The sequence below is a fragment of the Pseudorca crassidens genome, chromosome 13 (assembly GCF_039906515.1).
Source record: "Pseudorca crassidens isolate mPseCra1 chromosome 13, mPseCra1.hap1, whole genome shotgun sequence".
Classification (NCBI taxonomy): domain Eukaryota; kingdom Metazoa; phylum Chordata; class Mammalia; order Artiodactyla; family Delphinidae; genus Pseudorca; species Pseudorca crassidens.
The window spans coordinates 8,497,695-8,515,337 of record NC_090308.1 but is presented as its reverse complement, the minus strand read 5'-3'; the positions used below and the strand labels follow the sequence as shown (position 1 = coordinate 8,515,337).

Sequence of the window (17,643 nt, the reverse complement as noted above, 5' to 3'; positions counted from 1 at the left end):
GTGATAATAGAAAGTAAAATTTCAAGCCTCCTCTCACTCCCAATGAAAAGAATTTTTGCTAGTTTCATTTATAGGATAGGCATTGTCATGAGTTATTAATATATGTACCCTACTCAAGAGATGAGGGAGGTCTGGACAAATATTCCTACATTTTTAGATTCCACAGACTCATAACTTTTAAAAAACAAGTTTAAGAATGCACATGTAGAGGGAAAAATCCCAAGCAACTACCCTCTGTTACCTTTATTTCAATTTCTTTCATCACCCCCTTCCCAAATACAATCTCAGAATTAAAGATCTTTAAACAAAAAACTCATAGCGTTGTCCTTATTTTTCGACGTTTGCCATGCTTGATGAAGAGTTTTTGTGGACTGAATCGAATTTTGAGATCCACAGGATTGGAAAGGTTCTCAAGTCTCTTTCTGTACTATGATTAGATGGTCTTCAACTCATTTTTAGGGCCTGAAATCCATACATAACCAATGTCCTGCCATAAATCATTAACTTTATTTGCTTGCTGAATTTTGATGGCTACGAAAATTCTTTCACCTTGAAATGCAGAAATTCTTCTGGTAGACTCATAGTGAACTCATAGTAGAATGGGTTAGAAACCATAATGTGGCAAGAAGGATTGACTTGTAAATAAATTGGTATTGTATCTCAGCCATCTTTAGGGTTTAAAACTTTAAGTTTTTTTTTATTTTTTTGGAATTTTAAAAATATTTACTATTCTGACAGTTGGAATTTCCTAATGGATTTAAATATTTCCTAAATGACTAAGATATAGTCATATACCCTAAGTCAGCAAAGAATATTTGCAAAAAAAAATTCCACTTGTAGAAAATTAAAAGCAGTATGTTTGCTGGGTTTTTTCCCTATCTATATTTTGTTGTTTTGAAGGGGAAAGCTTTTTAGTTATTGGTTACTTATTGGGTGGTGGAAATCTGCTCTTCTGAAATTCTTTCATGGAACTCTTTATCCTAAGGTAGGTATATCTGAAGGAGCAACAATTCAAAAGACTGAGAATATGGTGCTCTTTGTGCGACAGCAAAAACTAGTTTATCTATAGGAAGCCTCAATTACTGAACATATTTGGGGCAGAAAAACAGTCTTTCATCTATCCAGGAAGACTGAAGAATAAATTATTGTGGACAGCAAAATTGTGCAGTTGTCTGATCTTCAATTTTTTTCTATAGAGCATTACACACTAAGAATCTTACATGGAATGCACTGAACATAATTTCACTAATTTTTTGATGCTTCAAGGTCATCTTTATAAACATTAACTTTTTTATGCCAGCTGTATGGAGACATAACTTACATATAATAAAACTCATCCATTTAAAATGTACTACTTGGTGCAACTATGACCACTATTCAGAGCATTTTCATTACTTAATACCCATTAGCAGGCATTCCAGTTACACCCTCTACAGCCTCTGGCAACCACAAATTTACTTTCTGCCTCTAGGATTTGCCTATGCTGGACATTTCATAGAAAATAGAATGACATAATGTGACTTATGACTGGCTTCTTTCTGCAGTATAATTTACTTTCAAGCTTCATCCATGTTATAGCATATAAACAGCACTTCTTTCTTTTTATTGCCAAATAATATTGCATTGTTTGGATATACTACTTTTTGTTTATCTATTCATTGATGGATATTTAGATTCTTTCCATTTTTTGGCTTTTATGAAAAATGCTGCTATGGACATTCATGTACACATTTCTGTGTGGATATGTTTTTATTTCTCCTGGGTGGAGAAATGGAATACTTAGGAGTGGATTGCAGGGTCATACATAACTCTACGTTTAACACTTTAAGAAACTGCCAGACTGTTTTCCAAAGTGGCTGTACCATGTTACAATTCCAGCAGCAGTAAATGAGCTTTCCAATTTCTCTTTATCTTCATCATCTCTTGCTATTGTCTGGCTTTGATTTTAGCCACCTTAGTGGGTATGAAGTAGTATAATAATGTGATTTTGATTTGTATTGCCTTGTTGACTAATGACATTGAACCCCTTTCATGTGCTCATTGCCCATTTGTTTAAATTCTTTGGAAAAATGTCTAAGAGTTCTTTGTATATTTTAGATATAAGTTCCTTATTAGGTATACAGTTTGAACATGTTTTCTCCCATTCTGTGGTTTGTCTTTTTGCTTTCTTGATGGTGTCCTTTGAAGAACATTTAAAATTTTGATGAAATCAAATTTATCTATTTTTTCTTCTGTCATTTATGCTTTTGATGTCATATATAAGAAACCATTTTCTAACCCATGGTCACACAATTATACTCCTATGTTTTATTCCAAGAGTTTTAAAGTTTTAGCTTTTTACATTTAGGTCTTTGAGCTAAATCCATATGAGTTCATCCATTTTGAGCTAATTTTTGCATATGGTGTGAAGTAGGGGTCAAACTTCATTCTTTTACATGTGGATATCCAGTTGTCCCAGCACTACTTGTTGAAAAGACTATTCTTTCTCCATTGAATAGTTTTGAACACTTGTGAAAATGAATTGGCCATAAATGTATGGGTTTATTTTGACTCTCTGTTGATCTATACATCTATCTTTATCCCACAGTACACTGTTTTCACTACTGTAGCTTTGTAGTAAGTTTTGAAATTGGGAAGTGTGAGTCCTATGACTTTGCTCTTCTTTTTCAAGATTGTTTAGTTTTTTTTTTTGGTTCTCCTGAAATTCCATATGAATTGTAGGATAGGCTTTTCCATTTCTGAAAAAAAGACTGTTGGGATTTTGACTGGTATTGCACTGAATTTGCAGCTCACTTTGGGGAGCACTGCCATCTTTCCAATATTGTCTTCCAACATGAACATACAATGTCTTTCTATTTATTTAGGTCTTTAATTTCATCAGTTTTGTTGTTTTCATTATGTACGTTCTGCATCTCTTTGGTTAAGTTTATACTTCAGTATTTTATTCCTTTTGATGCTATTATAAATAAAATAGCTTTCTTAATTTCCTTTCAGATTGTTCATTGCTAGTGTATAGAAATACAGTTGACTTTTGCATACTATTGATTTCATAGGCTGAAAACTTGCTGAACTCATTTATTAGTTCTAGTAGTCTTTTCGTAGATTCCTTAAAATTTCTGTACACAGTACCATGTCTTCTGCAATTATAGTTTTACTTTTCCTTTCCAATCTGGATGCTAGATGCCTTTTATTTATTTTTTCCCGCCTAACTGCGATTGCCAGAACTTTCAGTACAATGTTGAATAGAAGCGGCAAGAGTAGACATTTTTGTCTTGTTCCTGATCTTAGGGGGAAAAAGCATTCAGTCTTTCACATTACATTATGATGTTAGCTGTGGGGTTTTCCTAAATGCCTTTTATAGGGCTGAGGGAGGTCTCCTCTATTCCCAGTATTGTTGGCTGCTTTAATTAAAAAAATTGAATTTTGTCAAATGCTGTTTCTGCATCTATAGAGATGATCAGGTTTTGTTCTTTATTTTATTAATATGGTATATGACATCAATTAATTTTCAGATTTCACAACTTCGCATCCTTGGGATAAATCCCACTTGGTCATGATACATAATCCTTTTTTTTTTTTTTTGTGCGGTACGCGGGCATCTCACTGTTGTGGCCTCTCCCGTTGCGGAGCACAGGCTCCGGATGCGCAGCCTCAGTGGCCATGGCTCACGGGCCCAGCCGCTCCGCGGCATGTGGGATCTTCCCGGACCGGGGCACGAACCTGTGTCCCCTGCATCGGCAGGCAGACTCTCAACCACTGCACCACCAGGGAAGCCCCATAATACTTTTTATATGTTGCTGGATTCAATTTGCTAGTATTTTTGCAACTATGACTTTAAAGGATGTTGATCTGTAGTTTTCTTTTGACGTCTTTGGTATCAAGGTAAACTAGCCTCATACAATGAAATGGGAAGTATTCCCTCTTCTATGTTTTGAAGAGTTTGTGAGGGATTGGTATCACTTTTTCTTTAAATGCTTATTAGAATTCACCTGTAAAGCTATCCTAGCCTGGGTTTCTGTGAAAAGTTTTAAAAATTATTAGCTCAATCTTTTTATTTGTTATAGGTATATTCAGGTTTTCTATTTCTTCTTAAGTCAGTTTTGGTAATCTGTGTCTTTCTAGGAATTTGTCCATTTCATCTAGGTTATTTAACTTTGTAGCATACAGTTGTTCATAATATTCTTATAATAATCCTTTTTATTACTGTAGAGTTGGTAGTGATATCCTCTCTTTCATTTGTAATTTTAGTAATTTGAGTCTTCTTGGTCAGTCTAGCTAAGGGTTGTCAATTTTGTTGATATTTGCAAAGAACCAACTTGTGGCTTTATTGATTCTATTGTTTTTCTATTCTCCGTTTATTTCTACTCCAACCTTTATTATTTTCTTCCTTCTGCTTCCTCTGAGTTTATATCACTCTTCATCATCTAATTTCCTAGGTGGAAGGTTAGGTTACTGACTTAAGATCTTTCTTCTTTTAAACAAAAGGAAATCCCTGGTGGTCCAGTGGTTAGGACTCCACGCTTTCACTGCTGAGGGTACAGGTTCAATCCCTGGTTGGGGAACTAAGATCCCACAAGCTGCGTAGCATGGCCCAAAACAAACAAACAAACAAACAAAAAAAGTAGGTGCATCCCATAAATTTTGGTAGATATATATATATATATATATATTTTGTGTGTGTGTGTGTGTATGTGGTACGCGGGCCTCTCACTGTTGTGGCCTCTCCCGTTGCAGAGCACAGGCTCCGGACACGCAGGCTCAGTGGCCATGGCTCACGGGGCCCAGCCGCTCCACGGCATGTGGGATCTTCCCGGACCGGGGCACGAACCCGTGTCCCCTGCATCGGCAGGCGGACTCTCAACCACTGCGCCACCAGGGAAGCCCTGGTAGTTATATTTTAGTTTTCATTCATCGCAAAATACTTCCTAATTTTCCTGTGATTTCTTCTTTGGCCTATTTATTTAGGGGTATGTGTAATTTCCATATTTGTGAATTTCCAAAATGTCCTTCTGTTATTGACTTCTAATTTAAATGTATTGTGGTTGGAGAACATACTTCGTACGACTTTAATATTTCAAATTTATTAAGGCTTATTTTATGGCCGAACATCACCTATCCTGGAGAATGTTCCAGGTACACCTGAAAAGAATATATATTCTGTTGGTGGGAGGAGTGCTCTATGGATGTGTAATCCTAGTTGGTTCATAATGTAGTTCCCATGTTCTATTTTTTTTGTTGATCTGCTGCCTAGTTGTTTGATCCATTACTGAAAGTGGGGTTTTGAAGTCCTCAACTGTTGTTTTCGAATTGTCTATTTCTCCCTTTAGTTCTGTCAGTTTTTGCTTCATTATTTTGGAGTTCTGTTGTTATATTCCTATGTGTTTATAATTGTTATGTCTTCCTGATAATTGATACTTTTATCATCATATAATACACTTCATTATCTCTTGTAACAATTTCTGTCTTAAAGTCTATTTTGTCTGATATTAGTATAGCCACTCCAGTTCTCTTTTAGTTACTGTTTGCATGTCATCTTTTTCTATCCTTTTACTTTCAACCCAATGGTTCTTTCAATCTAAATTATGTCTCTTATAGATAGTACAGTTAAATTGTTTTTTAAAAATCCATTTTGCCAATCTCTGCTTTTTGATTGTAGCATTTAACCCATTTAATTTTGATGTAATTACTGACCAGTTAGCATTTCCATGTGCCATTCCATTGTTTTTTTTTTTTTTTTGCGGTACGCAGGCATCTCACTGTTGTGGCCTCTCCCGTTGTGGAGCACAGGCTCCAGACGCGCAGGCTCAGTGGCCATGGCTCACGGGCCTAGCCGCTCCGCGGCATGTGGGATCTTCCTGGACCGGGGCACGAACCCATGTCCCCTGCATCGGCAGGCGGACTCTCAACCACTGCGCCACCAGGGAAGCCCCCTATAATTCTTTTTATACGTTGTTGAATTCAATTTGCTAATATTTTCCTGCAGATTTTTGCAACTAGGTTCATGAGAGATATTGGTCTGTAGTTTTCTTGTAATGTCTATGTCTGATTTTGGTATTAGAGTAATGCTGGTCTCACAGAGTAGGTTAGGAAATATTCCCTCTGCTTTTATTATGTGAAAGAAATTGTAGAGAATTGGTATAATGTGTTAAATGTTTGGTAGAATTCACCAGTGAACTCATGTGGGCCTGGTGTTTTGTTTTGTAAGGTTATTAACTATTGATTCAATTTATTTAACAGATATAGGCTTATTCAGATTGCCTACTTCCTCCATTTTTTTTTTTTTTTTTTTTTGTGGTACGCAGGCCTCTCACTGTTGTGGCCTCTCCCATTGCGGAGCACAGGCTCCGGACGCGCAGGCTCAGCGGCCACGGCTCACGGGCCCAGCCGCTCCTCGGCATGTGGGATCTTCCCGGCCCGGGGCATGAACCCGTGTCCCCTGCATCAGCAGGCAGACTCCCAACCACTGCGCCACCAGGGAAGCCCCCTCCTTCCTTTTTTAAGAGCAGTTTTGTCGGATATAAAATTCCTGAATGGCAGCCTTTTTCTTCTGGCACTTTTGAGTACATCATTCTACTGCTTTCTGACCTCCATGGTGACTGAATAAAAATAAGCTGTTAATATTGAGGAGCCCTTGTATATGATGAGTTATTTTTGTCTTGCTGCTGTTGAGGCCCAGGGCATGCTGCCCCCAAATATGTCTCAGTGGCATATTGATTATTTTGAATTAAAGTTACTTGAGAAACAGTCAGTGAAAAAAATGATATATAAAACCCACTATGGGGCTTCCCTGGTGGCGCTGTCTCAGAATTGTCTTTGTCTCTGTCTCTTGGCAGTTGGACTATGATGTGTGCAATTGTGGATCTCTTTGAGTTTATTATACGTGGAGTTTACTGAGCTTCTTGGATGTAAATATTAACATTTTTTTTCCATCAAATTGAGGATGTTTTCAGCCATGGTTTCTTCAAGTGTTCTTTCTGCCCCTTTCTCTCTTTCCTCTCCTTCTGGGATTCCCACTATGTGTCTGTCAGTGTTCTTATAGTGTCCCACATGTCTCTGAGGGTCTGTTCAGTTTTCTTCATTCATTTTTCTTTCTATTCCTCAGAATGGATAATATCAATTGATTTAACTTCAATTTCATGGCTTCTTTCTTCTAACAGTTCACATCTGAGGCGCTCTGGTTAATTTTTCATTTCAGTTATTGTACTTTTCAACACGAGAATTTCTATTTGGTTCCTTTTTATGATTTCTACCTCTTGATATTCACTCTTGGGTGAGAATCATTCTCATACTTTAAGTCTTTAGACATGGTTTCCTTTAGCTCTTTGAACATATTTATAATTGTTGATTAATGTCTTTGTTAAATAGGTTCAAAATTTGGACTTTCTCAGGGACAGTTTCTATTGACTGCTTTGTTTTTTCTTCTGCATGGGCAATACTTTCTTATTCTTTGCATGTCGTGTATTTTTTGTTGAAATTTGAACATTTTATTTTACTTATTTATTTTTGGCTGTGTTGGGTTTTTGTTGCTGCGCATGGGCTTCTCCCTAGTTGCGGTGAGCGGGAGCTACTCTTCGTTGCGGTGCGTGGGCTTCCCACTGCAGTGGCTTCTCTTGTTGCAGAGCATGGGCTCTAGGCGCATGGGCTTCAGTGGTTGTGGCACGCAGGCTCAGTAGTTGTGGCTCGTGGGCTTAGTTGTTCCACAGCATGTGGGATCTTCCCGGACCAGGGCTCGAACCCGTGTCCCCTGCATTGGCAGGCGGATTCTTAACCACTGCGCTACCAGAGAGGCCCTGAACATTTTAAAGAATTAAAATGTGGTAACTCTGGACATCAGATTCTTGCTCTACCCCTTCAACCTGGGTTTTTTGTTGGTGTTTGTCTGTTTAATGGCCTTCCTGAACAAATTCTGTAAAGTCTGTATTCTTTGTGTTGCCACTGAAGTCTGCTCAGTTAGCTTAGTGTTCAGCTAATGATTAGAGAGATTTCTTAAGTGCCCTGAACCAGTAAGTCTTACACCCTTTGCTGAGGGGCTCTGTGTGTGTGTCGAGACACACCCTCAGTATTCCAGCAGTTTACAACTCTGACTTAGCTTTTAACTCCTGCTTGTGTAGATCCTCAAGGTCAGCCAGGGATGAGAGATAAGGGCCTTCCCAGGTCTCTCCTGGGCATGCAAACAGCCCTACAAAGCACCCTACACATATAGATTCCCAGGAATATGTTGACGCTTTTCAAAACCTCCTGTGGACATCACATTCCTCAGATTTCCTTTTCAAGTTTTTTGGCCAGCCTCCTGTTTGCTCCAACTGGCATTTCCACCTCAGGCAGCTGTGATGTTAGACAATTACTGCTGATTATTTATTTATTTTTAAACAAATGCCCTGGTGTTGGGACTTTCCTCACCGAGCAAGCTCTGAGTCAGGTCAAATAAAGATAAGCCCTGTAAAAAGACTTATCCAGGGAGCTAGCCCCCAGACAGGTCAAATACTGACAGTTTTCTAGGGATATGGCTTTTCCGGAGAGCTCTAGGGCATGTTTTGCTCCCTCCAGTGGCTGATAGGCTGCTTGTTTTCTCAGTTACCGTGGTTTTGAGTCTGTTGGTTTTCAAGGCTATTGTGGAGCTGGGAAGAATGAGATGGGAATAGGGCAAGTTAAAATGCCACAAAGCTTACTCTTCTGTGATTCAGCTACTGTTCTTGAATAAATACTCTTAATTGTTGCAAGCCTTTGGTTAATTTCCAGAGTTCTGAAAATGTTATTTTTTTGACAATTTTTGCCTGTGTTCTCATTGCTTTTATGGAGGAGCTGAGTTTCAGAGGTCCTTACTCCACCATTCCAGAAGTGCTTCTTCCATAAACATTAATTTCTGTACTGTGCTGTAATGTAATCATGTATTCAAGAGCTGATGAGGAATATTCAATTTTGGCCCCAGACTGCTGTGCCTTTTGAGCTATCTATTGTTTCCTGCCTTTCTTCTACCTTTTTTTTCTTATAAATGTTAGCCCACGGTCTTCCCATAGCAGTCCCTCTCTCCTTGTCAATATGCTACTTCTAATACGCTGTGGGGTTAATAAACAGCCCAATTGGGTAGCAATGTTAGAATAGCTTTAGATGGTCCATGGCAAAATGTGTGGACTCGGACACTGTGACTGCTCAGAAGTCACTTTGGCTTTCTCTCTCTTATGCTCTAAAAATGAGGTTTCTAGATATCTGAATTTAGAAGAAGTGAGTTGGTGATGTCCAAATCATAGGAGATAATAGTCCCACAATACTCCTTGCTGAGTCAGATTATATCTATAGTAGGATACCTAATTTTGGGTAACATGTTTTAAGATGACTTTGACCAAATAGGAATTTCAAGGTAACAGTAACCAGGATGGAGAGTGAGTAGTTCTAAAACTATGCCATACAAGGAATAATTGGGAACAGTGGTGGTACTTCATTGGGAGAAAGAAAAACTTGGAAAAAAGAAAAAACTATTGGAGTACAGGACAGTGCTGGTATGGTAATAAAATTATTCTGTCTCCCTCCACCATAATCATGCCAATTGATTACAGGTTATAAACGAAAAAGAACAGGTTATAATGGGACAGATTTTGACTCACTATAGAAGAGATTTCTCATAATGAGAACTGTCAAACAATGTAATTGACTAAGTATTTACCATAGCTTGAGCCTGGGGAGACAAAACTAAATAAGATAGAATCACTATTCTAGGGCAGCTCATAAAGGGAAAGCCCCGTCCTTAGTGATTAAACAAAGACTAAGTGACCACCTGTTAAGGATGCTGTATTGGATAGAAGACTGGAGTACATACAGCTAACGTCCATTCTAACACCACCATTTTAAGGGTCTGAGGTACAGGGTGGAGTCTGCTGCAGTCCCTGCAGAGCTGGCAGATGACTTTAGGGCAAGATAAAATATTCAGTGTGAGTCTAGAGCAGCAGTCCCCAACTTTTTTGGCACCAGGGACTGGTTTCGTGGAAGACAATTTTTCCAGGGATAGGGGAGGTGTAAGATGGTTCAGGCGGTAATGCGAGTGACGGGAGCAGCTGATGAAGCTTTGCTTGCTGGCCCGCTGCCCACCTCCCGCTGTGCGGCCGCTTCCTGACAGCCTGAGGACCGGTAGTGATCCGCGGCCCAGGAGTTGGGGACCCCTGGTCTAGAGTCTCCAAGGAGTACAATATATTTCTGAACTCTTTGTCTACCAAGGTCTCTTTAGGGTCATTAAATTATGTATGACGTTGGAGGCAAGTCAACTTTACTTTAGGGATTTACTGACACCTAGTGGTAAAAATAGACATCAATATAATCCAAAATGTTAGAAGACCATACACACAAGTTCATTATAAATATAAAGATGTATAACAACAAAATGTGTAATTTACGAAAGTTATAAATGCACATTGTGATAAAAATGTATTAATGTTTCAAATTCTATTTTCAAAAAGAATTTTAAATTCTTTCAATGTTATATTTTTATACTGAAATTTCAAACTTCGATACCTTGATTGATTTTATTTATAAGCAAACCTATAACACCACTACTGTATCTTTTAACTCATGTATTTCATTTATGCTATTTTCATGGTTTATGAAAAAGAGAAAAATATCACCTAAGCTATCAATTTATTAAATTTTAATCTGTAAGTTGAAAGCACTAAAACAGAAAGGTTAATATGCTCTAATTCAAAGGGAGAATTAGAGACATCAATCCAATACCATTAATAGTAGTTTTTCATGATAGTGACACCTGATCTGTAACATTTTTGTTTGGGTCTCTGTGAACAAACTTGGAGAAGCTTGGAGAAGGTTGGTTCTGGTTAGACCTAGGAGCTATGGCTAAAAAACAATAGGTGTTAATTGGGCTATGGGGAAATCAAACCCATATTTGGGCCTCTTCAGAATGCCTTTATGCTAAATAAACTGAGATAAATGGCTATGGCTACTGAGCTATAGAACACATAATAAAACTGTGAGTCACCCACAAACAAAAGAGAAAAGCAGAATGGAACAGATTTTGCATAGTAAATAAAACATATGAAAACTAAAATTATAGATAAAAAATTTAGCTGATGTGGTTAATATGTTTTAACAACATGACAAGAAAATGAAAGTTTTTTAGGTTCGAAGAAATGAGTACCATTAACATTCGGATGGTTATGGTACCATAACATTTTGATATGATATGCAAAATGCCACTTCTCCCACACCCATTATGAGTTTTAAAGGAACTATCATGTCCAAATACTTTTTCCTTCTGCAAAACCTCCACTCCCCTACATGTTTTCAAAATAAACCACAGTCTGATAAAACAGTTCTTTTTCCCAACTACAGAGGCAAACCCCTTATGCGTGGCGAAGAACTCAGGACCAGGCAGTCTGGCTCTGGTGTCTCCTTTCAGTCACCACCATGTGATGCTCTGAGTGACTTCTCAGCCCACGCCAATATTCCTCAGCTCAACAGACGTCAGAATGGCTTAAACACCATGATACCTACACTAGAGAAAATCACTTCTACCTTTCAGATCTATTTCAGTGATATGGGAATTTTTGTCAGGGATGACAATCTCTATAAAGTTCTTACATATTATCCGTTTTATTACTATTTAGCTTCTGTTAGCTTAGTGTTGGTTGAAAATAGAAAGGAACAGGACTCGTAAGAAGAGTATTAGCAAATGTGAGCACAGCCAATTTAAAGTTTCCATTCAGTATTTTTTCCTACAGATAATATATAACCGGCTTCACGGGACAGTGCCCTAACTTCGCAACTATTTTTTTTCTCTCTAGGATGGAACAGGATGGCAGTTAAGCTTAACCAACTTCAGTGTGGGGTCTACAGATGTAGGTATATTTAATAAACTGAATTAACTTATGGAATTATAGAGCTCAGAACTGGATGTTTACCAAAACATCTGCAAAGTGTTTAACGGACTGGCTTACTGTAAAGGCAGGTTAGAATTGTAGAAGATAATCAACCTCAAATCCATCCAGAAAGCATTCTTAAAATTGTGGGTATTGAACAACCCATAATAAAAGTGATCCACAACAATCCCAATTAAAAAAAATTTCCTGGTCTTACTACCAAAATTAGTATTTTGTAAATTTTAGGAGGATCGTAACGACTTTTTAACAAGATGGAACTAACCCAGCAATGAATGACAGAAGTGATTCCAATTTTTAAAATGCTGTTAATGCAATAATTTATTTGAAGTTATTCTTTGCACCTCACAAAGGTTCAAGGTTGTTCAGAAGAAAGTATAGTAGATTAGAAGGAAGGAGATTGGGGCTCCAGCTTTCATCCCATTACTTACTAGGCTTGTCACTTAGGGCAAATCACTTAAAACCCCTGAGCTGTGGTTTCCTCATTTTACCCCTGCTTCACTCAGCTCCACTGCTAGGCAGCCTCCTCAAGGTGCTCCACACCCAGAAGGCACTCAGTGAATGTTTGCTGGCTGAACAAACCAAAGATTGATTGAAAATGAAAATAAAAATATTGTCACATACACCGCAGAAGTTGCTCTGAGGTTAAAATGATGTGGGGTTATAATATGTGGGGAATTAGCTTGAGAATCATGAAAAATGCTATAGAGACATACAGTGCAGTTCATTTTACAAATGGAGAAAGATGTTCTTATATATTTTTAATACCTAATTTAAAAAGAAACTAAGGTTGGGACTTCTCTGGCAGTCCAGTGGTTAAGACTTCGCCTTCCAATGCAAGGGGTGCAGGTTTGATCCCTGGTCAGGGAGCTAAGACGATACATGCTTTGTGGCCAAAAAACCAAAACACATAAAACAGAAGCAATATTGTAACAAATTCAATAAAGACCTTAAAAATGGTCCACATCAAAAAAAATCTTTAAAAGAAAAAAGAAACTAAAGTAAGTGTGTTAATAACTGCAAGCTATTTCAAATAACTTATATATTTATAAATATTTATATATATTTATAAATATTATATATTTATAAATATTCTGAGAAAAACAGACTATATCTACCTAAAGCTTCAGAAGACTTCAGTGATTAAAGATTCATAATTTCAGAAATAAAATATCTGTGATTTTCAATAGTGCAGGTAAATTCACCAGAGAAGTTCAGATTAAAAAGTCAAATGGTAATTCCCTATAACACAGTCATACTAGGTAATATCTTACCATGTTTTAAAAAGAGATTTATATGTACTAATGTTGAAAGGTCTAAGATATACTGTTAGGTGAAAAATGCAAATAACACATCCCATATACTTCCAGGTGTTCAAATCTATATCTATAAAAATATCTTGAAAAAGGCCTGGAAGGTACACACCTGATCGATGACAGTGGTCGTCTCTGAGGAGGGACTTTTAGCTTTATTGGCATTGCCTGAAATTTTTTAATAGCAGGAATGTGAAAAACTAGATGAGAGCATATTACTAATTCATAGAATCCCTTGAGCATTACTTGAAGATTGAAGATTGAAGGGGTAACTATCTGTTTAATTTTATACAAATATGGGTATACTTCTTGGTCTTTGCAAGGAGAGAGCACTATAGCTTTCAGTTACCCAACATTTAGGGATTCTTGGTTAGAGTAAGTTAAACAGTTTTTCTGCAGAGAAGAAAAGCTCAATGGCTGACAGCACTGATATCTAACATTAAATAGCATACTTACTAAAAAAAGAACGAAACCACAAAACTAAGGAAAAATATATTAGCTATATATAGTGGTAATGGGAAGAGTAAGTAAAAATATATTAGTTACACAGTGGTGATGGAAGGGCTAAGGAAAAATACATTCATTAGTTATATATACTGGTAATGGGAAGCTTGTAATTAGACATAATTCTCATTAGAGTTATAATATAGCTTCTAAATAGTCTACTATTAAATAAAGTTTCATTTTAAAAATTAGTTTTATTATTTCAACGTATTTGATTTGCTCAGTCCATTGGACAAGAAGACATGTTGACTAAACACAACCTAGCGCATAACCTGAGGGGACTCGCGCATCGTTACCTGATTGCTCGCAAAGCTGACTGGCTGCTGCTGGGTTCCACGGCTCCGAAGCTCCCCTCTATTGCAACAGTTCTTCACTCCTGAAGGATTTCCTCATTTGTTTGCTCATCCTCTTCTTCCATAAGCTTCCTGTCTTGGGATGACACTCTCTCCATATACATTGCATCATACGGTGTTCTTTGCAGGGAGTCTGTGTCTGGAAGTGGCCTCTGTGCCTGTGATGCACCGTGATCCTGGAACTCGTAGCCCACCGGTGGGTCTCTCATTCCTCCAGGACCACTGAGCCCATCCTCAGGTTTCAGAGAAGAGTGCCTGTCCTCCTTACACTCATACAGACTCAGTCGTTTCCCAACCACCTCACGGATCAACACTGAGAAATTATAGGTGCAGAAATCACTGTGATTTTTCGTATTTTGGTAGTTATAATGCTGACTTACAGATGAGTACAAAATATTCACCAGCCCTCGTCCCTTCCCTGTATCATGACCTTTTATATAAAGTCAACATACTTACCTTCTGTGCCACTTAATGCACTAAATATGCATTATAGTCAATGCCCGTTTTAACAGAATATAACTTATAAAGTAATGACAGAAGATATTAATTCTGATCAAATTATACAAGAACCAAAATTAATATTGAGGGTAAAACTATGTACCTTTGTTAATATAACTGGTATACTGAAAATTTAAGAACCAAAACTTTAAAATATCTTTCTTCTATATATTCTTTCTACTGAAAAATTTCAGAGATGACTTTCAAATAATAAAATAAAAGAACTTACTGTCAACCACTGTTCTTCCAACCATGCTGCGCTCCATGGCTTTGTCAACTTCATTCATTAGCCATGGAAGGAATCCTATCTCAATATCTGTAATTTAAAAAGTTAACTTCATTAAGTGATTTTTAGGAATCATTATAGATTGGAAGAATTTGTGTTTTCCCCTAATGTTACAGATACATCAATATTGTTTTCTTATTATAAAATGTCAAATAGACTCATACAGCATCACTTTTGTTGTTACCACATTCTCTATATATCTTCTGGTCTATTTCTGTTCAATTGCAGTAGAAACAGTATTTTTAGAACTATGAGGCCTTCCTTGGGGTCAAAGGTGTTAGAACTGACTTTATAGGTGCAATGTGAGATGAATCAAGGAGGCGGGGGGTGGGGGTGGAAGCAGGGGGTGTGGAACTGGGAGCAGAACTCCAAGCCAAATGCAATGCAAAGCCAGGACTGAGCAATGCTGGCACCTCCACCTGAAGCCCAGCTGAAGCCTGGGGACGACAGAAGCTGATCAAGATTCAGAGGTAAGGGTCAGAGGGCATCTAAGAAGGCCATGTAGAAATGGGTTGGAAACGAGGTGTTTCCATTAGTGATAAATTAGTTCAAACTGAAATGGAAATCTACTCTATGGTATAAGCCTTTAAAAAATATGGTCCCTGGGCTTCCCTGGTGGCGCAGTGGTTGAGAGTCTGCCTGCCGATGCAGGGGACGTGGGTTCGTGCCCCGGTCTGGGAGGATCCCACATGCCACAAAGCGGCTGGGCCCGTGAGCCATGGCCGCTGAGCCTGCGCGTCCCGAGCCTGTGCTCCACAACGGGAGAGACCACAACAGTGAGAGGCCCGCGTACCGCCAAAAAAAAAAAAAAAAAAAAAAAAAGGTCCCTTACAATATACATTTTAATGTTTTAAAATGGCTTTTTTGGGGGACGTTTCTGGAGGTGCAGTGGTTAAGACTCTGCACTTAAACTGCAGGGGGCACAGGTTCGACCCCTGGTTGGGGAACTATGATCCCACATGCCGTGCGGCATGGCCAAAAAAAAAAAAAAAGCTTTTTTTGGGGGCAGGCACCTAATTGTTATTTTTCAATGGGTGACAAGAAAGAGTGTGATAGAATATATATTCACTACTATAAATAGTCTTAATCTGAAGCATGAATCTCCTTTGCAAGCTTTTAAATGATCTATAACTGACTTTTCCAGCAACCCATGAACGCAGAAAAGGTTGCTGGCCTCTGTGACTAACAGCAAGAGGCCCAGCTGGACCCCGGGAAGCTGGCAGCATGGCAAGGGCACTGGACCTGGAGTCAGAGTCCCAGTCAGTGCAGACCTAAGCACCCCCCGAGTGTCCAAGAGCAATTCAAGTTCTCTGAGCTTCAGTTTCTACTTCTGAAAAATGGGACTTAATCTGCCATACTCCCTCCCTCACAGCCCTTTCGGATGGGCCAAATGGTATCATGTGTGAAAAACACGACAAAAATTGCAAAGTACAATAGAAATGTAAACTAATAATATTTGTCTGTAACCTGACCCTTATGTATTGAATTCAGTGTGTCATCGGTGAAAACTGACATGGCTAATATCTGCCCTCAGACAGTATTAGCCATTTGAAATAGGACCTGTGTACAAAGCAGCATGGATGTAAGTGCTTTTGAACCCGAGGAAGGAGGGCGGCAGTGAGAAAGTGCCAACTCTTCCCCTCCGTTTGGCCACACCAAGCTGAGGAGAGTGGCTCTGAGGGGATGCTGGGAGATGGCTAACAGGTACGGGTTCTATCAAGGCAGAGACCAGGTTGGTTTGGTTGTTGTTGAAGCCTCCAACACTTAATACAATGCCTGGGATAGTATAAACACCTCATTACATAACCTCACTAGCTGTCCCCAAAGAGATTTTGATTGGAATAGGAAGTCTACTGAGAAAAACTTAGCGACAACTACTTACACATATAGATTACATATACAACTGACCCTTGAAGGACATGGCGGTTGGGGCTGCTGACCGCAGGCACAGCCAAACATCCGCGTATGACTTCGCAGGCAGACCTCTGTATCTGCAGGTCTGCATCTGTGGCTTCAACCAACCACGGGCTGTACTATGTTGCAGTACGTATTGGGTGAAAAAGTCCGCGTTTAGGTTTTATTTACATTATGACGTTTAGCTCCTAAATGATCCTCGTGTCACACAGGAGGAGACTGAAGGTCATAGAGCTTAGTTAATGATAAAACTGGGATTCAAGCTCAAGTTTTTGACATCAAGTCCGTATTTCTTTCTACTATCCAATATTGTTTCTCAATGAAAGTAAACATCCTAAAATCAAGATCTTTATAATGCACCTCTTACTAGTAACAGTTCTTTCTTAAAACAACTGTAATTGATTTTAAAATTTGTTTCAGAAAGATTCCAATTCAAAATAAAAATGGGCACGCGATAAATCTGAACCATGAAGAGGATGCTTATTGTTAGACAGTTAATCTAACAAAGACCTCCACAGACCTCTTTCAACAGGATCATAAAAGTAGCCTGCATCCCTGAGGCTGCTGAAAACAGAAGGGAGAAGGTCGGCCAGGTAACGCTGTGCAAACGCTCGGGCAGCGATTTTCTGTGCAGTCTCCTTATGCTTGTGAACCACCTGCCACTGCTGCTGCTTACGACGTTCCTGCCCAGAGAAAAACGCCACCACAGGTGGTTATTCAGCTATTACGTCTTCCCCAAATGCTGACTCTAGTGAGCGGGAAGAATTTGGACTTATATTTGTATCCAAAAATGAACAGCGAGGTGTCTATTACCAGTTCAGGTTTTTCATCAAGATTTTAATGAATTTCAACAGCTAGGTAGGTACTGAATTCAGAGGAGATGAAACTTAAGGTAA

At 38.6% G+C, this 17,643-nt stretch overlaps 1 protein-coding gene across 1 annotated transcript in view; it reads right to left on the bottom strand.

The window, feature by feature from the left end:
• Positions 1 to 4,690: 4,690 nt before the first annotated feature.
• The window catches only part of RSPH3 (radial spoke head 3), a 28,998-nt gene continuing 16,045 nt past the window's right edge, over positions 4,691 to 17,643 (bottom strand). Inside the window, 3 exon segments of the mRNA XM_067701632.1 lie at positions 4,691 to 14,362; positions 14,777 to 14,863; positions 17,268 to 17,430. Of these exon segments, the coding sequence (XP_067557733.1) occupies positions 14,067 to 14,362; positions 14,777 to 14,863; positions 17,268 to 17,430 (546 nt within the window). The 3' untranslated portion in view covers positions 4,691 to 14,066.